This window comes from Calidris pugnax, unplaced genomic scaffold (genome assembly GCF_001431845.1).
Source record: "Calidris pugnax isolate Ruff unplaced genomic scaffold, ASM143184v1 scaffold45, whole genome shotgun sequence".
Classification (NCBI taxonomy): domain Eukaryota; kingdom Metazoa; phylum Chordata; class Aves; order Charadriiformes; family Scolopacidae; genus Calidris; species Calidris pugnax.
The window spans coordinates 464,024-488,006 of NW_015090764.1; the positions used below are offsets into that span (position 1 = coordinate 464,024).

Below are 23,983 nucleotides of genomic sequence, written 5' to 3' on the forward strand. Positions count from 1 at the left end.
TTGTAGAGTAGGGTAGATGGTTGGACTCGATGATCCCAAGGGTCTCTTCCAACCTAGATGATTCTATAATTCTATGATTACTTGGAGCAAAGGAAACGGAACGCAGAAGACGATGAGAGTTACCAAAACTAACGCTCAAACCCAACCAGGTTTGAGCCAAAAGCCGAGAAAATTCTCCAAATTATCCAGAAATGCAGGTGGGTCGTTCGTGGCCGGGGCCAGCTGCATCTGGGACACAAGCCCAGGCGAGCGAGCGCGTGGGGCCGGCTCTGGGAGCAGCTGTGAGCTCCGGGGAAAGCAGCTGTGCCGCTGCCTCCGCAGGGAATCCGCACCCGGCACGGGAGGCACGAAGGGTTGCCCACTGTGGCTGGAGGGAAGTCTCAGGCTAAAGGGACTTGGCAAGGCCGGGCTTTCAGAAAAGAAGGGCCCTGCACCCCAACTTGACCCGGGGACATGGGATTTTTTGATAGGACTATTACAATCACAGAGCTTATAAAAATATATTTGGAAAGGCTTTCGTGTTGGTTTTGGGATAGCGCACGAAGGCCCCAGGAATCCACTCCGAGGCCTTAAATCTGTGGCCAAACTCCAGCAGAAACCATATGTTAGTCATATTACCACCTTCTTCTTTTCCCTGTTCTTGCTCCGTTGTAAAGGGCCCCGCCCTGCGCAGTAAAGGAGAGACGGCCCGGGGGCAAGAGAGGCTCATATAGCACTTCTCTTATCTGCACAAATCCTGTGCTAATGATGTGAATAATCCCGAGTCTGCTTTCTGTCACTGACTGACTGTGACCTGCTTGTTTTCACCTTTGTGAGGGGAACAGCACCGGGAGGTTCGTGTGTGCGAAGCGCCGGGCTGGACGTGCTGCCTCTGAGGCTGGGGGCTCTCTTTGGAAGAAGTCCTGGCAGGATTGTAGGAGATCTCCCATTTCCTGAGCCCCCCCGGGCTGTACCTGCACAGGAGAACTGGCTGAGGAAGAGGATGGTGATGAGCAGGGGCTCCTCACACCCCACAACCAGCTGGCACCAGCTCCAGCTCTCTGTAGCACTCCCCCCGCAGCCAGAGCACTAACCAGCACCCAATTTAGCTTTGGTTCTCATAAAAAAGTGAAAGTTAAAAGCAGTGCAAGCAGCAGATAAAGCACTATTAAAAACTGGCTGGGATGATGCCAGGGATGGAGTCCAAGGCAGGGGGAGGAGCCAAGACTACCGCGAGGCGATGGGTATTTCACAGTGTTGGATAATTAAGAAAAAGAAAATATTTTCCATCTGGGTTTTTTTTTTTTTTTTACCCCTTACGTCATTGAGGCAATAAAATATATACAAGTACCAACAGACTGTATTTCAACTTCAACATAAATATTTATTTCGAGCGGAGCACATCCTTAATGCAGCAAGGAGAGGACAGGGTGAGGAGGCTGTGGTGATAACACCCTGGAAGTATTAAACTCCACCTTAAAATACACCAAATGCCTGGCTAATTCATCGTGCCAAATAGCTCGGTTTTATAGGGTATACACCTAAACCCACACTTCTGCTCACTCATCCATATTACACTCTAATGAACAATAGCTAAAACCTGCTGATTTTGGATTAACAATGGCAAAAAATAGGTGCATATGCTGACATTACATTAAGAAAAAACACATGTGAGGACTGATGCTCTTGTTTAAAGCTATTTGAGCACAGATCCAGATCCAGCCTCTGCAGAGAGTTTGTGTAGAGACTTTTCTACCACGAGCAGTGGGTTGGACCAGATGAATTCTGAAATCAGACATTAAGTCCCTAGTGACTTATAAAAAAGGTTTTGTGGCTCTGGAAATATAAGAAGTGTCAAACGGACTTTTCTACCACGAGCAGTGGGTTGGACCAGATGAATTCTGAAATCAGACATTAAGTCCCTAGTGACTTATAAAAAAGGTTTTGTGGCTCTGGAAATATAGGAAGTGTCAAACATTTCATTATTACATACTGAAGTATTATCCACAAACCAATTTATTACCTGTAGAATAAGAGAAGTGTCAAACGTTTCATTACATACTGAAGTATTATCCACAAACCAATTTATTACCTGCAGAATAAGGAAATACAAGCGAGAAGAAAATTGGATTCATATTGAAAGTCATTTCTGGTGGGACGTTGGTGGCCAACACACCCAACACAGCCCAGAGCTCAACACTGCCCAGTAAACCAGCACCTTATCAACCTCTGCCTCGGTTTCTCCTTCCTTTTTTGATTTAAAAACCAGCACTATTATCTCACTACTTGGGAAAAAAACCCACAAGTCACCATACTTGTTTTTAAAAGATGTTTTTGCCACCTAATGAAGAGAGGAATTAAAAAAAAATTGGATTCACTATGAAATTAGGAGACGTTGCGCAGCAGCTGCCGCATCACATCCAACTGAGCTTGAAAAGCCAAACCTAAAAAAAAAATTCCTTCATGCCTAGTTTTACACCTACAAGTTTAATTGCTCTAAAGAGGCCACCACAACTCACAGCACTCACGTAGCTGCTGGGCTCTAGGGACGTGGACATCAAGCCTCTTTGGGTATTTTACAGGCAGGAGGAAGCAGAGAGACAAAAGGAAGAGTCCACAGAGCCCTGAGGAGAAGGGCTGATGTTCTGGAAGAGCTCCTCAACACAGAGGAGAACAAGTTGGAGGATTCTCAGGACGACGAGAACCAGCAAGGTAGTTGATGTTAAAAACCTAGTGTTTGACAGAGACTACAGCCCAAAGTGGAGGAGACAGACTTGAAACACGAAATAATGAAGCATATTTTAGAGATTTTTCAAAGTAGTCAAGAAATAATGAAGCATATTTTAGAGATTTTTCAAAGCAAACATGCAAAACAGTGAACAAGTACTTTGAAGGATAGCCTAATTTAGAGAAATAGTTAAATAAAAATGTCTCTGTTATAGACTGGAAAACTGTTTCTAAATAAAGCTTTCCCTGAAACGATACTGACTCTAAGATCATTACATAAAAATGTCTCTTTGTTATAGACTGGAAAACTGTTTCTAAATAAAGCTTTCCCTGAAACGATACTGACTCTAAGATTCATTTGCAGATGGATGTTCAAATACTCATCTTTTAACCTACACATCTAATACTGTTTTAAGAACATTTCAAACAGTCTACATTAATAGATGAGCTTATAATACAGTACAAAGTTATAAAAATATCAAGATTTGTAAAACAATTCCTTTAAGCAGCGTATAAAAGGAGCAGAAATGTCAATGAACATGCTTCTTTGCAAAAACTGCCTGGTGTGTTATTTCTGTGCAATCTATAAAAACACAAGTACAGACACTGAGGTTTCTGGATCTCTTGTAAGTTTAACAGTAGCTGGGAGCTCTTAGATCTCCAGCTATAATAAATATTGTATCCTACAGGAGCCCATCGGGAATCTCAGCTCATGTGTTGTTCCATAGAAGATTGTGGTGTCAGATATGATTAGAATCAACACTTTCCACTTATTCAGAGCTTTAAAGCTACCTATCCAGAACGTTAACAACAACTCTTAATGAAAGACAATTAAGGGGTACATACAACACTCTTATCTTCATATACAAAATACCTATTTTGCATTTTGGATTTTTTTTCCCCCCCGTAAACAAGCAGAAGGCAATTTATACGCTCAGACCAGATCATGCTCTAGCACACTGCTGTTTTTCAGCTGACAAACCATTATATGAGCTGAAGGTGGCTTCCCCAGCTGAAGGTTCATGTGTAACACTTCAGCAATAAGACACTCACTGTCTGCATTAATGGACCACGGGTACACGCGTCAAGCGGGTTGTGTGACACGAGAACAACTGTCTTTGAGCAATAGAGGACGGCACCAATGACCATTAACGTCGCCCCTGGAGGCCTCGTGGCAACTTATCTTCACATATGAAGAAAAAATCCCATTACCTCGTATTGGGTTATGATGTTGGTTAGGTCACAGTTCTGCTTTCATCTAGCTATGACATCAACATGGAAATTGCTGGGTTTACTGTTTGTCAAAGTCCTCTGTGAACCATCCAAATTCGCATTAGCAAGATGAACAAGGTGATCAGCCTTTGGGGGATTAAGCACCTCAGGTTAATTAAGCTGCTTCAAGTCAACCTAACAAAGCAAGCATCTAGAAACAGTTAATTTTTGGATTTTCACTTGCATGTCACACCACTTTTTTTTAAGCTGATGACCAGTTACGTGTCAAAGCACAACCACCTTAGAAGAGATGAATTACTTCAATTACTACAAGCCTCCTCAGCTAAACCAAAGGCAAACTGGGATGAAGAACAACAGTGTCTTCCATCACTGGCAGGGTAACAGCCACCCCACATCACCACCTTATGCTGTGCAGAGTTCCCATCTCCAGAACCGACAGAATAACCCACTCACAACCATCACAGGGAGGCAAAAATAAATCAGTACATAATGATTCTGCTGCTGTTCAGCCACTGTTCCCATGCTTGTCCTCTCCAGTATACTTCTCCTGCCTACAGAAAACACCAACCAGTGTTTCAAGACATTAATGCCACTCCATGTACCCCTTGCAGCTGAGTCTTTTCCCAAGCCAGGCAATGATCCAGCACAGTTATGAGTCAAAGCACAACCATCTTAGAAGAGATGAATTACTTCAATTACTACAAGCCTCCTCAGCTAAACCAAAGGCAAACTGGGATGAAGAACAACAGTGTCTTCCATCACTGGCAGGGTAACAGCCACCCCACATCACCCCCTTATGCTGTGCAGAGCTCCCATCTCCAGAACTGACAGAATAACCCACCCACAACCATCACAGGGAGGCAAAAATAAATCACAAGCCTCCTCAGCTAAACCAAAGGCAAACTGGGATGAAGAACAACAGTGTCTTCCATCACTGGCAGGGTAACAGCCACCCCACATCACCCCCTTATGCTGTGCAGAGCTCCCATCTCCAGAACTGACAGAATAACCCACCCACAACCATCACAGGGAGGCAAAAATAAATCAGTACATAATGATTCTGCTGCTGTTCAGCCACTGTTCCCATGCTTGTCCTCTCCAGTATACTTCTCCTGCCTACAGAAAACACCAACCAGTGTTTCAAGACATTAATGCCACTCCATGTACCCCTTGCAGCTGAGTCTTTTCCCAAGCCAGGCAATGATCCAGCAGCAAGTGCCCAGTCAGTAGTGTCAGGTCATTTTAATTTCTCTTCACATCTCCACAGTCTATAGGGCATAGCTGTTTCTAGATGTAATCATGTATACTGCATCGGCATCTTGGAGCCTGTTGAAGTCAGCTCTGTCTTAAGGCTCCCTTCAAAAAATCATCAGATAACATTTTCTCAAATTAGATGAAATAAATCAAGTTGAAAAAATTCCAACTATGAGAATTTTGTATTATGCAGCTCATGCACACGCACACATTTAGCAAGAGAGTTGAGTAGGATGGAGAGAGTATGACAGAGCATTGCACCAAGAAAACAAGAAAACCCTGAGTATATCCCACATGCTATCACTAGTCTAGGAATAATACATAAAATGCTTTTCAAATAAGTAACGTAATAAGTGTTTTGAACAGATATGATGTTAACAGAATTGGCTCAGAAGTTATTCTGGGAAAGAACGATAACTTAAACTCATTTAAGTTTAAGCTGTCAGAAAGCAGAAGTACAAAGAAGCAGCACTGGGTACGTGTTTCTGCTGTCACTGAACAGGTGATGCCCTCTAAGAATGGCTTGTTTTATCACCATTATTGAAACCTCTCAGTTGCTGCGAAGAATAGACCAAGGGCCAAATCTCTTCCTTGGCTTCAAAGCTCAGCATTATACCCCCAGGATCTGAGCGCAATCTCTATCTGCAACAACAAACCACCTTTATACCATCCAGGTAATTACAGGTTCAGGTCAAGGACTCCAGAGTGTATCCATTACATCTCCGTGCGAGGAGGACCCCGCAGTGCCGGCCGGGGCGGCTCGAGTATCGGTGACGCCAGGGCTCCCCGGGCCCTACCAGCGCCCGTAATGGGAAACCAGCCACTGCTCGGGCCTGTCAGTTATTGCCTGTGGCAAGAAGGACAGCCTGGGAATTCATAATGTTGGTGACTTCATCTGCCAGCTGCATTCACACATCTTTACTACCTGAATAACTGATCTCCGCTACTCCAAGGCAGCGCTTGCTGGTGTACAGCGTTTGGGAATAAATATTTGATGGCGCATACAACAGAAAAGAGCTCAGATGGTTTAAGGTGTGACAGCAGAAGTGTTTATTAAAATTCCAAGTGAGAGCATTGCTGGACAGTAAAAATTTGTCCCATGGTCCCTATCTCACAGGTGTGGTGATGAACAATAAAAGACCCTTCACAGGCAAAGGGGAGGAAACCTCCCCTCCTCCCTAAACCTGAGTCAATTCTTCTGTTCATTAAACCCTCCGCAGGCAACAAACTCTGTCCATGGCCAGTCGCACACAAAAGAAAGGGAAGTACTAAATTACAGGCCAATTTTAAGTGGCCATTGATTGAAGAAACCAGAAGAGAGCTTCGTATTGTCAGAGTTTCATGCAAGAGTAATAAACAATCTTCATTAAAAAATGATGCGCGCATCCCTCAGAAGGACAGCACATGCCAGGTTTCAGAACAGAGCACAAAAGTTCCATCACCCCACACGAAATAAAACAAAAAAATAAAATATACGTGCTCAGGATCGTTTTCTGCTACAATTTAATTCTATTCATTGAAAAATCCTTCCTTCTCCAACTTCTGTATTTTTCCCAAGCAAGAATGAAACAGAAATCTCTTCCAAATAGGAAAGGAAAATGTTGATGCAAAACAGAGACCAGACAACTTCTCCATCAACATTCTCCTACTCTGCTGACAGAGCAACAAAATCATTACTTGACTGAGAGATAAGTGTTAAAAACCTCTTTGAATGGGGAAAATAAAGCCAAGGCTTTTCATAAACACACATACAGATGCACACACTTTTTTTTTTTCACCTGGGCAGGAGTGAATTAGCAGCTCTGGCTGAGCGAACCCACGTACCTGAGCCCTTCAACACATTTGTTACAGCTTAAGGAAACGCTCGCCCTTACAGACTGGATGCAGCTGTGCAGCCAAATCTACTGTGATCAGGAACTGCTGCAAAATCCTCTCTCTAGAGGCTTTCTATTACTGACAGTTCAGAGCTGTGGTTCTGTACAGCCATCCCAACCTTCCTACGCCCTTTAATTTCTGCATTATTTATTGTTAGTTCAGTTCTATCAGGTTTGATTTTTCAGGTGTGTAACAGATATGACATGCATCATTCATCCACTAATTATAGTACAAAAAAATCAGAAAGGTGCCTGGAAATATTCCATTACATATCTACCCTACACTTTTATTTTCCAATGAGGCTCCATCACTCTGTAGATATCCTCAGTGAGCCAAAAAAACATATCTAAAGTGAGGCCCAACAGAGAAAGGAACAGCAGTCAATGTAAATAGGTAACGTAAAGTTTTCAAGTCATGTAGAGTGGTACTCTGAAATACAGCCTGGGTCTTCAGCAACAAGTATTTTTTCAATCATGCTACAGATTTCTGTCCCAGGGTTGGTTCCTTTGGTTGAGTAAAGAGCAAGACCTTCAGCTGCAGCAGCTCCCACAGACAGGGCTCTTGGAAAGTCTCTTTTCCCACCTCTGGTGTCTAATAAACTCTAAACTGTAACCTGACTTACTGGGGGTCTCTCCCACCCACCCCACCACCCACAGGCACAACGTTTAGGTATGTGCTATCTATATCCTCACCCCACCTTTGTTAAACCCTGTGCAACCTACTGGCAGCCCAAACTTCTTCAGGAAGGATGGACACACAGACACAGGAGCACACACATCCGAGTGCTACACACCACGTGCATTTACTACACGTACAGTAGGGCTTCTTTTGCCACATTATTATTACAGGCTTCCTGCTTTATAAAGCTAGAAACTCAGCCTTGTCCCTTTAACATTTGAGTGCCAATCTGGAACAGCATCTGGAATTACAGTGCATTTAATCCTTGAGGGTATATTCTCTCTGTGATGCATATGACTAAAACGTGTGTGCTGAGGGACAAATGTCCAGTAACTTTAGGTGACTACATTTTTGCAAACTTTTCTTAAAGATTTAATTTAAAAAAAACAACAAACCAACAGAGAATCTCTCAGTAGAATTTTAAGTGGAGATAACCATACTGAAATACACATTTTTTTAAATTTATCCAAGTAATCTTTACAGATAGAGCCATTCACCTTAAAAACACCACTGCAAATTTTCATGACTGATTTTTATGTAATAGAGTTTGTACTTTTTAAACAAATATTTTTGCAAGTGATGCTGTGCGAGAACATTGTCATTAGTAAACCATAGTTCTACAGACATGTGAAAATCACAATTAAAATAATAACACAAATTTCAGGGTTGTCACCAAGGGGGGAGAAGGAAGTAAGCTATCGAGAATGGCGGAAGAATAATGGGAGATGATAAACATGTACTCGAAATCTTTTGATAGGAAGAAAAAGTGATGGAGTCAGATAAGAAGAGGCGCCACGCTGGTTGCATCTCTAAGCAACAGGCAATCAAACACCCAGATAAGCATCTTCATAAAGTGCAACAGACTCAAATGCACGGGGCATAACTGAAGAATCACTTCCTGGTTCAGCTTAGGTACTAAAAATTTATGACCTACTTAAAAAATCCTTCAAACCTTAAAACGTATTTTCCAATAAATTTGTTTTCCATAAAGAATCCAAGCCATTCAGGGCATGGCCTGGTAATAGCAGGAAATGAGAATACTTACAGTAGTGGACTACAACACAAAAAATGCCATGTTGTACATGAACAGCATTCAAAATTTTAGATTCAGAGCTGAGCTTAATAAATCTACTGTGATCAGGAACTGCTGCAAAATCCTCTCTCTAGAGGCTTTCTATTACTGACAGTTCAGAGCTGTGGTTCTGTACAGCCATCCCAACCTTCCTACGCCCTTTAATTTCTGCATTATTTATTGTTAGTTCAGTTCTATCAGGTTTGATTTTTCAGGTGTGTAACAGATATGACATGCATCATTCATCCACTAATTATAGTACAAAAAAATCAGAAAGGTGCCTGGAAATATTCCATTACATATCTACCCTACACTTTTATTTTCCAATGAGGCTCCATCACTCTGTAGATATCCTCAGTGAGCCAAAAAAACATATCTAAAGTGAGGCCCAACAGAGAAAGGAACAGCAGTCAATGTAAATAGGTAACGTAAAGTTTTCAAGTCATGTAGAGTGGTACTCTGAAATACAGCCTGGGTCTTCAGCAACAAGTATTTTTTCAATCATGCTACAGATTTCTGTCCCAGGGTTGGTTCCTTTGATTGAGTAAAGAGCAAGACCTTCAGCTGCAGCAGCTCCCACAGACAGGGCTCTTGGAAGGTCTCTTTTCCCATCTCTGGTGTCTAATAAACTCTAAAGTGTAACCTGACTTACTGTGGGTCTCTCCCACCCACCCCACCACCCACAGGCACAACGTTTAGGTATGTGCTATCTATATCCTCACCCCACCTTTGTTAAACCCTGTGCAACCTACTGGCAGCCCAAACTTCTTCAGGAAGGATGGACACACAGACACAGGAGCACACACATCCGAGTGCTACACACCACGTGCATTTACTACACGTACAGTAGGGCTTCTTTTGCCACATTATTATTACAGGCTTCCTGCTTTATAAAGCTAGAAACTCAGCCTTGTCCCTTTAACATTTGAGTGCCAATCTGGAACAGCATCTGGAATTACAGTGCATTTAATCCTTGAGGGTATATTCTCTCTGTGATGCATATGACTAAAACGTGTGTGCTGAGGGACAAATGTCCAGTAGCTTTAGGTGACTACATTTTTGCAAACTTTTCTTAAAGATTTAATTAAAAAAAAAAAACAACAAACCAACAGAGAATATCTCAGTAGAATTTTAAGTGGAGATAACCATACTGAAATACACATTTTTTTAAATTTATCCAAGTAATCTTTACAGATAGAGCCATTCACCTTAAAAACACCACTGCAAATTTTCATGACTGATTTTCACGTATTAGAGTTTGTACTTTTTAAACAAAGATTTTTGCAAACAATGCTGTGCGAGAACATTGTCATTAGTATACCATAGTTCTACAGACATGTGAAAATCACAATTAAAATAATAACACAAATTTCAGGGTTGTCACCAAGGGGGGAGAAGGAAGTAAGCTATCGAGAATGGCGGAAGAATAATGGGAGATGATAAACATGTACTCGAAATCTTTTGATAGGAAGAAAAAGTGATGGAGTCAGATAAGAAGAGGCGCCACGCTGGTTGCATCTCTAAGCAACAGGCAATCAAACACCCAGATAAGCATCTTCATAAAGTGCAACAGACTCGAATGCACGGGGCATAACTGAAGAATCACTTCCTGGTTCAGCTTAGGTAGTAAAAATTTATGACCTACTTAAAAAAAATCCTTCAAACCTTAAAACGTATTTTCCAATAAATTTGTTTTCCATAAAGAATCCAAGCCATTCAGGGCATGGCCTGGTAATAGCAGGAAATGAGAATACTTACAGTAGTGGACTACAACACAAAAAATGCCATGTTGTACATGAACAGCATTCAAAATTTTAGATTCAGAGCTGAGCTTAATGTAATTTTCTGTGCATCTCAAAGGTGGGAAGAGAAGAAAGCGACCAGAAAATACTCCTTTTCCCTTTGCTGGGCTCTGTTACAAGAATAGCAAGAGATCTCAAAAAATAGTGCATGTTTTTTTTTTGTGTCTCCTTCACTCTGTAACAGAATTCACACCCTATACCATCACACATAATCTGGTGTATCTACCCTAAATTTGGACCAATAATTTCTGCACTGGAGAGGACGGGGATCAGGCAATATGAGAAGTGCAAAGATACGGTACAGTCCCTGAATCAAAAATCAATTCAAATCCAAACTGTCTGGCAGTGAAGTTAAATAAAATACTGCTATCAGCATGTCCCTAACAAAATCCATGTATTGTTTATAAGAAACTTATGAGGTGTTACAACAAAACTCAGTCACTGCTGTACAGTAAATATATTTTCAGTGTCATAACAATGCATACAATTGACTTTGGCAATTTTAATATGGACACACATGTTAAAGGCATTACCAATAGAGCTTCATCACATTCACATGAGCCATTTCACATTAAGGCCCCATCCACACTAGAGGGAACCCTGCGAGGTTCATTGTTCCTATTGTAGGTGGAATAACACAGTTTTAGAATGTGTTACAGTTGCAGAATGGTAATATTTCAGAATTAATACACATCTTTGCTACAGGCAACAGCACTGCTCCGTTCATACACAAGAGGGGGAAAAAAAACCCCCAACCCCTTGATAACCTGGCTATCTCTATGTGTATCAGCTGGCACAGTCTCAGTGATAGTGAAGAACAGTGAGCCATTAATCACTCTGGATCTGAAGTGTCAGATACACAGGCACAAACACTCCTATGATTCCAGCTTGTAACGTTTTATGGGTAAGAGGCACAGATGAACTAGTCCAAAAAATCATAACTGAAGCATTCATGTTTTCTTTCTTCTGCATCAAAAAATTATTTTGCCATGTACTAAAACAAATAAAATTCCCTTTAAATAACCAGCATCAAATGTTTGTCTAAGCTCAACATGAATTAATTTAACAAGTTTTAAATATTTGAAAATGGAATTTATAATGACAATCCTCAATACCCGAAGTAAATGTAGTTATTATTGAACTCAGTTATAAACACATCTAAGAAATACCCTGTAATACCCAAATAAATTAATTTGGCAAACAATACAATATCTTGGACTCAGAATTTATATCAATAGCAAACAGAGTCTGGAACAGGAGCTTTTACTTTAACCCTCTTTAAAACAACCTTCAGAAACCAGTTTCTGTATGTGTTACAGTCTCTTTTTACAGTTTAACCTCAATCCAATCAGCAGTCTCCAGGGATTTTCAAATCGCTAAAGATTAAAATCCTCTCCGACTTGACTGTTTGACTAATGCTGTGTGTTTAATAATTCTACTTGTGAGAGATTTTATTTGACAAAATCCTGCTGTGTGGACCCTTCAGACGCTATACAGCTGTACCAGAACATAAAGCTCTGCTGTCCTTGTTTCTTTATACAGACTATACCCCACCACTGAGAAAAAAAAAGAAGAAAACTTTATAGTACATACATTATTGTGTTGATATTAACATAACCACTGTGGTATTAAATTTACACGCTCTTTTAGAGCAGAGTAGTGAAAATGTGCCTGTTACACAAACATTAGACAAACTATCCTGTTGTCTTGACTGCTCACAGAAATCAATTACATTTATGATTACATTTCAATGAAAGCTACTTTATAAATGAGATGGAACTGTAATATTCTACGCTTTAGGCATTCATTAATAAAAGCATTTCACTGTTAGTATTTGCAAATGTTCTGCTTTTTAGTTTAGGCAATTTTTAGCATTCTATAGCTCATGTTAAACTTAATGTAAATATTGTGTTTCCATCTTACCACAACACTGTGGCTTCAGATTTGAGTGGTAAGAAGAAAAAAAAAAGTCATTATTATGGTAGCTTTCAGTAAGTATTTGTATAAGACAGCACTTACCCTATTGTGCAGCTGAAAATCATGATATCCTTTTAAGTGTATGACAATAGTTAGTAAATATGTTACCAGACAAATAAAGACGAGACTGATGAACACCATGAATATCAAAGAAAACATAAAAACAAAATGTTTCTACCTGAGGTAGCATCAATCACTGTTGAAACTCCTCTGCGGTCAGAGACGGGACGCGACGAGCCCGGCATGCTGACAGGTTCTGAGCGAACGGGCTGAATCCTAAATAATAAGTTATAGTTACCACCTGGGCCAAACCCATTGCTCTGGAGAGCCGTAATTAAATCACAAACCTGAATCACCTGAACCAACTAAGCAACTAATTATTTTCAAATAGATAAACCTGTTGAAAACTTCGGTTTCCCTTTGCTTTGTGGAGCCAAGATCTTGATACTCTACCTAGAAACAGATTGAGACCCCAAACTATGCCTCAGTGAGCTCCCAGAAAGCCTCAAAGGAAAGAGCTCACCCTACCCAAACTGCTTAAAAAGCCTCTATCACCTCCTCAACAGCAGCACTTTGTCAGTTTAGGAGAAAAGACACATTTGTAATTGTCTATTCCTTTTCTAACATATATCTATATATATTTTTTTTTAAATTCTGCTTTGTGTGTATATATATGCAATTAAAAAAAATAATATATTTGACAGCTCTATCCTTACTTGTGGGAATAACTACATGCAAGGAGAAATCACACATTTCAAAACCATGTATTTTCAGTCCAAGGACAATCTGCCCAGTTTTAATGGGATTAGTCATAATATCCATCTCTCTTATTTTACTCATAGGAGTTTCAGAGAGAGTCCCAAACAATCCAAGTCCATACCACAGAACTTTGGACTTCAAATCACATGCAGAGTCAGAAGCATGGAAACTCGTTAAATCTTGCAAGTTACTGGACAGGACACAGAAACACATGGTGCATAAAGCACTTCTACAAAATCACCAGCTACCAGTAAATATAAACCCACATTTACCTTCGCTCTCCTTCCTTCCCTTCCCTAGGCCCACCCCCTGCCCCCAATTCCAAATCAGCCAATGTCCTAAACGAGATGAAATAAATACACGGAAAAGAATTACAAGGAAGGAAGCAAAGGAAGGGGAAAAAAACAGGGAGGAGGAAAAACATTCCAGAAGTTCACTTACTGTTTCAACACACTGACCGCTTCACAGTCAGCATCTAAATCTCTGACAGAAAGCTCCCACTCATGTCTGAGAAAATGAATTTATTAAGTCATGCAGAAACTGTGAAAGCCAAGAATCTGCTGGGCAAGGCCACCGGACTTTGTCTCACTGTCATTTACCCACGAAGGGGCAGCAAAAAGGACCCATCCAGGCCAAGCAGCTTAGAATTTTTATTGTTGTCGAGTCACACCCTCTTCTAAGACTTTCATCTGGACAAGCTTGATGAAAACTATTACACATCCTACACAGATGGCCTCATTTAAGCATGAAGCAAGTTATTCACACAACAAATGTGAAACAGCTTGGAGATTGATTTTATTTTTACCTGAGACTGTTGAGATCCAGATCATCTGTATCAAAGTCCAGGAGAGGCTGCGGGGTATCGCTCGGACCGTGGGACTGCAGCACCGAAGAGCTGGACGAAATGACGGTAGTTTGGCCTGAGGGATGGATTGTTTTGAACTGGAACTGTGGGCCCATCCACAGGCGTCGATGAGGCCCCGTGTGAGTCACGATTTCCACCTGTGGGGAGATGGGGAACTGCTCAACAAAACCCTGCAATATAGCAAATGGTTCCTCCAATACACCGAACCCCAGAATCCTGCTGTTCTCAAGCAAAATGAGTGGTTTGTGCCATCAGCTCTGAGGAACGTTGACCAAGGGAAAACTGGGAATGGCTCTGCCATGCCGTAGCCAAAGCCAAGAGCTTCTTGTGGAGCCTTGAAAGCCCTTGAACCACCAGCCTGGTTCTTAAACTGGTCTTAAGGCAGACACTCCATCCTGGTTGTCACCTCACCTCACCTCACCCTGCTCACTCCTCCCTTTGCCATTATCAATCACAGGCTATAACCCGAATGCTAAAAAGCTACTTTTGTGGTGCAACAAACAGGGGAAAACGTTTCCCTCTGCATCTCCACGGAGCCATTGGAGGAGCTGAGTCCACCTCCCCCCGCAGATAACCCCTCTCCTGACCAGGTCAAGGGATGCACTTTCTAAAAGCAAGCTGTTAGAGCTTTGTTGGGGCTGCTGGCTGCGAGTTCACACATCGAACAGCGCTGCTTCACGTCTCTGTCGTGCGAGCTGCATTTCAGCTCAAAGCTGGTAATTCCTGCTGGCATATCCAAGGGTACTGCTGGCAGAGACCATCTTGCTGGAGAGTCAACGAGATGTGTGGTGGGGAGCCATGGGACGTGTGGTGGGGAGCCATGGGACGTGTGCTGGGAGAGGCAGGACAGCCCAGGTCACGCTCATTCGCATGCGGATGGCATATAAACACGTATGTGCAACACATGGGTTTAGAAGGGCAGCTACACACACACCCTACATATTCATTTAACCAAAATTCCAACAATTGAAATAGAGGGGGGTTTGCTTGCGATGAACAACCACACACACATTAAATAATAGGTGTATACAAGAAACATATCCGTATGGATGTTTATGTGTAGATATACACACAGACACAGGAGCTTCTCAGCTCCATGCCAAAGAATACAGTCTGTGTGTCTAACAAACAATAATTTCAAATATTCAGCTTTTCCTCTAGGTATTGGCCCCCAGTGAGAGTCTAAGTATGAACTTTTGAAAAATAAGTTACTTCAGTAAATGCAGCATCCAAAATATTTTAAAAATGTCTTTCCACGCTGATAGCCATAAGCCTGATGAGTATCAATTCTGGCAAACTCTTAAATAAGCCAACTACAGGAATACAAACAACCATGAAAATTTAAGATGGTAACATTGTTGGAAACATATACAATCAGGAAAGTGGGGCCTTGTAAATAAAAGGGTAAACAAAGCATAAGTCTTCTGCAACACGATTTTAAAAGTCAAAAAGAGCCTTTACAGGGCAGAAAAAGGAAACACAGAATGAAAATATTTAGCTCTGAGGAACTCATACTTTTAAGATGACAAAAATACACTATTAAATTCCTATCCGTTTCTGCTAAAACAATGATCAGTTTCACAGCAAAACTGCAATTTAGTGAGGAAATTAATGAAAATCTATTTTCCTATATATATATGACAGATCTGTACTAGTAGCAACTCTTAACTCCGTAAGAAGTGATTTTAACCACTGGATAATGTTGTTCCAAGTTCTCTGTTAACGCAAGACGACAAATGCACAGCCTGTTTAGCGCTATTTCCATCTCTGCATTTATCTCAGCGTAACTCAGCTTGACTGGAGACGTTTCTGAGGCAAGTAGCTTTTATGTAGCAGTGTAAATTAGGCCACAGATAAAGTAATCTGTATATTTTAAGCTTGAAACCATCAGTGTCACAGAGCCGAGAGGTAAACAGATGCCTTTGCAATTTTACTGAGGCTACGGCCAGATGTTCCTATTCACTCTCCTGTTGTGTGCAGGACAAACATATTGTATCTACTTCACACTGACAGCACACATTACCCACTGTTCTAATTGAAAAGTTGAAGTGAAGGGCAGTGTTTTTTCACCGCATGCTGTTACTGTTGATAACAACACTTTAATTTTGAAAAACATCCTTGCACTTTAGGCTTAATCTAAAGTGGCTTGCTTAGAGAAACGCAAGCGGCTTCGTGCTCAAAAGAGCTATCATCACTCTATTCACTTAGCAAAAATTAAACATTCCGGGAGCATTCGCTGAATATCTGTGTTCTGTGACATCACTTGGGATTCTTTTTTTTTTTTTGTCTTACAAATATATTTACTGTTCTAGAGGGATAGATGTGATGAAGCTCAAGCCGTCTTAAATTCTTTTGACACTTTATACCTTCCAAGAATGAGTAATAAAGCAACCCCTGTGACGTAGGTTTAACTTACTCTCTTTTTCCTGAGGTTGCCCACAAGAACATACAGTAAAATAAGCTTAATTATCCACACAGTACTGGAGGGGATAGATGGAAAACTACAGGTGAAATCGTGGCCCCAGTGAGCTCAGTGATAAAACACTGATTGAGTAGTTTCACTACTTTTATGTTCTGACAAATTAGCAACAGCATAAGCAAATAAGATACATCAATGTGCAGCCACATCTGAAAACTCCGGCCAGGTAAGTGGATTCACATGAACAGATTCAGTGAGCTCAGTGATAAAATTCCTGTTGATGACACTGATTGAGTAGTTTCACTACTTTTATGTTCTGACAAATTAGCAACAGCATAAGCAAATAAGATACATCAATGTGCAGCCACATCTGAAAACTCCGGCCAGGTAAGTGGATTCACATGAACAGATTCCCCAGGGAATGCCGCCTCCGGACCGGTACATGTGGAAACCCAGCTTCTCCTTTTGGGAAAATGCTATGTATGATTTATTCACCAGTGGGAGAAGCAAATCACATCCATGAATATTTCATATTTATGCCATACATCCCAGCAACACATTTAATGCATCACTCCCAGAACAACATTGTTCTTAAACCAAAGGAAAGCCACCTAATTTGTCAGGAAGTACCCTGTACTTGCTCTGGTAAATCCAGAGCATTTGTAATTTTTATTTATTTATTTAACTCTAACCTTTTATTTCTAACAGGAACTAATTCTCAGGGTATTATTCATGACCTACATTCTTAAACTGAAGTTACATTTTGAGCCAAATAGTCAAGTACGTACTGAGTTCTTAAAGAGAAGCTTCATTGACTGAAACAAAGCAAGAATGGGTAGAACTACAAAGATTTAACCTGATATTAAAATATTCAACCAGGCAGGTCCATTGTCAAGCACTACAGTATTTGTATGTAGCCATAACTCAAAGGAATTATCAGTAGGAAATTGTCAGTAGGAAACGCAGTAACTGATAACCAAAAAAGGAGGAAGTAAAGCAGTTAATCGACCATACAGCATGGGTCACAACTGAAAAGGCAACTTCCTTTATCCATGTCTGAAAAGGCCCACGTGAGGAGAAAGACAGAGAGGTAACCTCCTGTTGTCAGCGTAAACTCCCTACTTCATCCTGAACTCAAGGATGTGACTTGTGCCAGTGATGATGGGGGCTTTAGATGGCTTTTAATATAGCTTGTGTAAAATGGAAATGCGAAGTCAGGAGTGAAGTCAGTTTATACACAGCAGCACCCGTGGCCTATTGGAAGCTTACGTTCCGTTTTGAGGAAAGTTGTGAATTTTACTTCCAGGGGATACTATTACTGTTTCACTCCTGAACTGGAACCCCCCCAAAAAGCATACCTGTGAGAGCCACTCCTCATCCTCCTGCCCGCTGTGGTCAGACGCTAAGCTGTCGTACGACTCGTGTCGAGTGATCGGGCCGGGGCTCCCCGGTGGAACCACTGAAAGAAAACCGAAAAATCAGATTTACAGTTAAATGCTTTAAAAAAAAGCCTTTTCAGTAAGTTATTGGTATGTATTTTCCTAAATCTGTGACAGTATGTTGGCGCATAGAAAAAGCTCAAATATTGACATCAAAAGCGATGAAAAGATTTGTGTTCTGTGACTTGAATGTTTGCACACAGCCACTATGATAACCCTGAACATACACAAGAGCTCAAAAGAGAGGACAGCCATCTCTCTTGAAGAATTTAACACTGAGAAATGCTGCTGTCAATGACATCACCCTTTTCTACAACCTTTTCAGAATTCTGACTATGCTAAAGCGCACTGACAGAGCTGTCCTGAGGCACTGGGACACGTGCTGACCCCCAACACAGAGTTACTGCCAGGACTTCATTGACTGAACTATCATTTTCATTTTGACATTAAAGTAGTTAATTTAAAGCTGGCTTCGCAAACAACTTGATTTTTAGGATGTGACTTCTTTGCAACTGAATGGGAAGTGCTTCTTTATCACCTTAGTGTCACCTTTTCATTATAATAGTAACAATATAGTAACTAAGAATCCATAACAAAGAAGACTTTGATTTTTAGTTTGCTACAAAGACTAAATACTGAGATTATTTCACTGGACTACAAAATCCCACAAATTTGTTATTCAGAGATCCAAATGAATTTTTGGTTTGACTCAACATCAGTTCTGTCCCCAGAACTCATTGCTCATCAGCAAATCTCTTGACAGCACCATGAAAATCTTACATTACTGGAACTGCTTAAATACTTCTCTATGGCTTTCAAAGGATTGATACAAACAACCTCAATTCACACAGCAAAGGGAAGTTAATTTTGTTCCTCCTTTCACTACTCTCCTTTGTCTTCACGTGGACTCACTGCAACAGAAAAATGCGAGTTCTTTAGCTCTGGCGACTGCACGACATCCAAACCCACTTGTAAAACAATTACCAAATAGACATACAACTTTGGGGAAAATCACAATTTAGTGTTCAAATGCTACCACAAATAAAGAGAGAGAATCCTAGACTTGTTGTAAGGATTAATATTTCATGATTCCCAGTGCTTGAGTCATTTATCTACGTTAGCAAAGCTCGCAGTCCAGCTACTTGGTTCTCTGTGCCTGCAGCTCTACCTTGCTCTAACTAAAACTTCACACTTGAGAAAGCTGGAAGAGTTTGGAGAAAGCAAAGTGCAACCAAACAGCCCAGACAATAAGGCAGGTTTTTCATTTTCTTGTACCTGCTTTCTGTGAGGGGCCTGTTGGAGGCCTGGATTCAACACCAAGAAACCGTACCCACGCTTCGAGGGAAGCGCAGACACCACAAAAGCAAATTAAAAGAAACAAATGCAACAATAGTATTATTTCTTTGGTAGAACAGGAGAGTTTTATGCTATAACATTAAGATACCGGACAATCCTAAAATTAGAACCAATATTTTTATATTCACATAATCTAAAAATGATTCAAAGTTTTTAAAATTTATTTTTAAAAACTATATTATTACAGGTTTGACCCTTATGTGTCAAGTTTCCATCCACTACAAATTTTTACAGCCATGTTGTAAACCCCTAATAATAGGAGTTTATAATGGCGAAGCAGACACAATTGTAACCATAAATACAGAATGGCGCCTCTATAATATAAACAGCACAGGGTTTTCATAAATCCATACACTATATGAAATAGAGGGATTTTCATCCTGTTTGTGTAAGTGGGTATCTGAGCCCAGGCTCAGCTACGGAGCCATTTCTAACACCTCTGTATCACAGGGTGTCCTTATTCCGAAACCTGCAATATACCAAATCCAGTTCATGGCCTAACTTATTAAAGAATTATTTAAAGTGCTATATACACAAGGACATATTCTTACAAAGTGTCAGGTTTTCCCCACGAGATACTATGCATCTGCCATACTCATTGCAATCAGTACAGTTTGTGAGTGCTCACACACACAGAGCTGTTGTTCCAGCGATGGGTGTTCATCAGTTTTGGAGCTAATACAGAAACCTCATCCATCCCCCTCACGACAACAGAGACAGAACTCAGGGACGTGTGGATGTCTCTGTTGAGCCCGTATCAAACTCGTGTTATGAAAACACACATACCTTTCTGGATTATAAACAGCTGATAATTCACAGTAAATACCTGAATACGAAACCACAGTGCCCACACCTCTCCCTTACTGGGAAAGTTTCTATTCGAAACCGACAAAACCAACCCATTATTTTGACACATTTTGCTGTTGCCCTAATCTTCCCCATATCTCCCAACTCCCCCACAATAAATCCTCCTGCCTGCAGTAACGCCTGTGTCTGAGGGCACAGCTGATCAACTGCAGGCTTTCCTGTTATTGAACTCACTAACAAACTCTTCATGACTCCAGCAGATGGTTTTGCTTTCGAACCAACGGGAACTTTATGGACTGTTCTGATATTTTTTTTTTGTTCCTTCTATCCCAGGGGCAACTCCTAGAGCTGTCAGGGTTGGGGAAGCTGCTCTCCAGGGACAGGCTGGAAAAACGCAGGCCCAGGGAGCAGCATCCACCCCACTTTGTCGCCAAATTTCTCCCTTATATTTCACTGGAGATTCGAGACAGCTTTACAGTGAGAAAAAAATTCAAATTTCAGAAGTTTTGGTCCTATGCTGTATTGCCTTTCCCTGAGGAACCACAGCATTGCCTGGTTCTTGCGATACCACACGTTTCAGCGCGGCATTAACTCTTTCTACCCAAAAGTGACGACATGCTGAATTCCATGGAAAAGCTCTGCCTTCGAGTTCACCAGCAGGGCAACAGTGATAAAGCCTCAGCTGAGGTCAAACCTCAGTCATTTATTTTGCTATTTAATAAAATAGCGTTTATGTACCACACCTATCACAAAAGCAGGCATTTCAAGAGAGTCTGGTTTTGATAGCGGGATCCCGTAACGATGGTCCCAGCTCCACTCCCACTGCCCAGACTGGGAGCACGCACTGGTTTGTGAGACAGGACCTCCCCAGAAAATTGATCCTGCCTGGAGATTCACCATCACTGTTCTGCTTATTACTTATGGTCAGGTTTTTCCACGTTAAAAATGGCTTTGAAGTTATAAAGACAAATAGGTTCAAAAAATTTAAACCCGATTCTTTCTCCATTTCTGGGTCACACACCTCTTCCATCGGTATCAAGTTCCAAGATGAGATTAATTTAAGCCTGGAAGGACATTTCCAGGAATTTGAGCTCGAAAGTAATCTTTTATCTTTCAGCTTAACTCTTTGAAAATCTGAATTCAAGCTGGAAATTAGGGAGCTTCTTACACACCACTGAAGCTATTCTTACGCTAGAACACAGAGTTTTTTCAGTTTCCAAAGAATTTCACTATAATACAGTGAATAAAGAATAAAATTCTTCCAAAACTTTGCAGCAAGTAGTGGTTTTTCTTGCACTCCCGTAATTTCTCTTTCATTGGGAAAAAGTCACAAATGGCACATGCACAGACAAGGAGCAATATCTCTTGCTGCACAGAGATATTTTACTGGCAATTGCAGGTGTTTTGTACCTTCCTAAAATAATAAATTCAATGCTTTGTGTCTGAGCTGTGCCAATTTTTAACGTTTTGCTATTCTTACGCCAACATCTGGAACAAACATATATCAAATATCAGAATGCAACTGAATGTGTTTAATACAGAAATACAAACATGCGGAAATTTGTACAATTACCCATGGAGTGAAAAAGTACAAAGAAAAGGAGCGTTTATCAAAAATCTAAGGTAAGAACGAGAACATACAACTTCTGTTTATGCAGTACAACAGGGCATGATTTTCTGAAGTCTGCTTATAAATGCAAAAAAGCTCCATTCAAGGTCACTTTTTAAAAACTGGAGTGCTGTCTATCTACAGCAAAAATCAGAGCTTTGCCATAAATATTTGGCAAGGGGCAAAAAACCATCTTTGAGCTGCTCAAAAATAATAGTAGCACCTTTAATCTGTGTCCTCCTTCAAAAGTGATCTGCATCAACTCCAAATCTGGAACATATTCCTGTCCCTCCATCCTGACCAGCTCTACTGAACAACTCCACGTTTAAGGAAAAACAGAATCTCAGTGAAAACTGTTGTACTTCATCTTAGTTCATGACTTGAACACCGTCACCTCATTTTCTGCCCTCAGAATCAAAGGTGCAGGTGCCTACCCATAATCTAAGGTAAAGTGGAAAATTTACAGACTCCCTTCTCTGCAGTAACAGGATTAATCTTACTAGTGTATTAAAGAAAGATTACTAAAGGCAAGGGTCTGAAAAGAACCACGCTACAAATTTAGTCATTTGTGTGCTAATTGTTAGTGCCAGGAAAACCGCACAGAAGTGACTGTGGAAACAAAAGATTCAGCACCAGCCAAACCAAAGGCTGAAAGGCAGCTGAGCTGATGTTCCTCTGCAGCTCCAGGACCTGATTCACACAGTTCCATGATTAAGTATGAAAAAAAACCCCAACCACCCATTGTTTTGAAACTCTGCCATAATAGTGACAAATAAAGAAAACAAACAGTTTCTATTAACCTCAAATAATTTGCATGGGCGTTCCTGACACGTGAGCAAGACCCGGACAAATACACAGGCTTGATGAATATTGGAATTAACAAACAGTGGTTTTGTTCATAGACGGGCTAATTATACAATAAATACCTAGACCTAAGATAAATCTTTATTCATTCAAAGATTATAAATTGTCATCTTTCAGCAGCATACAAGTGTTGGAACAAAGAAACACTACAGCTCAATTGGAGTGTGTGCACTTATGGTTTTGATTTGTGAACAATAAATCATTAGTTTTACTCAGTTCTGTGTACTTCTCGAACCAAAAGGTTTTAATTTTCTCATTTATATAAATAAGCTTTACACAATTCAATTTAATTGAGAGTTATATATGAAATTCCCAATGTGCTCTTCTCCAAGGGATGTATGTTTGTCCAAATTAAGAGCAAACAAAGGCATTTGCAGTCTATAAAGGCTGTTTGTTCTGTGCTGCCTGCCATACACATGCCTGCAGACACCCAGAGAGCTTGCCTCTATTTCAACCGAATACACAAAATTTATAATTTGAAATGAGATTCTAAAATCTAGTAGGAAGAGAAACAAGGTACTATTAGCTAATTCATTGTCTCTGACACAGTCTCTGAAGTTCTGTGTCCCCGTGCAGTCTCTACTGATGTCTATACGCAGAATAAAAATTATGTATCCCCTGTTTTCATACAAATCACACTCCAGCAACTGATTTTGATGCTTTTTCTGTGGTTCCTTAGTTATATCTACAACGATCATAGGTGGTTTAGAGACCTGAGGTAACCACATCCATGTCAATAAGCTTCAGGAGTACTTCTCTTAAAATTAAGCTTCACAATTTGAATGATTTACTCCACACTGCTTCTGGAACTACTGGCCCAGGAGTTACAGCGAGTTACCCCTGACGAGGAGGATGTGACAGTTCTGCATTCGGTCTCCATGCAACAAATTCAACAGGTTCACCCTTTTTTTTCCATCTTAGAAATGTAATCTCATGTCGGTCAGGGATCAGTCTCCGTATCTCACAGTTGGGTTTGTTGTGTAGTTCCAGCCCAGCCACTGCTCAGTGAATTTTACTGCAGGCATGATCCCCATCCTCCTCCTCAGTGCCCATCCTTCTACCTCTGCTCGAGCTCCACAATCAAGTGAAGACCAGATTTCAGGTTGGTCTCCACATCTCACAGTCAGGTTTGTCGTGTAGTTCCAGCCCAGCAACTGCTCAGTGAATTTTACCGCAGGCACAATCCCAATCCTCCTCCTCAGTGCCTTCTACCTCTGCTTGAGCTCCACAATCAAGTGAAGACCAGATTTCCATTTCAGCCAGAATGC

The 23,983-nt window shown here is 40.9% G+C and overlaps 1 protein-coding gene across 9 annotated transcripts in view; it reads right to left on the reverse strand.

Annotated features, from left to right (window-relative positions):
- BCAS3 (breast carcinoma amplified sequence 3) overlaps positions 1-23,983 on the reverse strand; it is a 424,087-nt gene that overhangs the window by 216,306 nt on the left and 183,798 nt on the right. For all 9 annotated transcript variants that reach the window (XM_014959877.1, XM_014959720.1, XM_014959802.1 and 6 more), the window contains 3 exons: positions 17,999-18,099; positions 14,162-14,358; positions 12,776-12,873 (listed from right to left, as the gene is read on the reverse strand). In XM_014959877.1, coding sequence (XP_014815363.1) covers positions 12,776-12,873; positions 14,162-14,358; positions 17,999-18,099 — 396 coding nt within the window. The remainder of the gene's footprint in view (positions 1-12,775; positions 12,874-14,161; positions 14,359-17,998; positions 18,100-23,983) is intronic.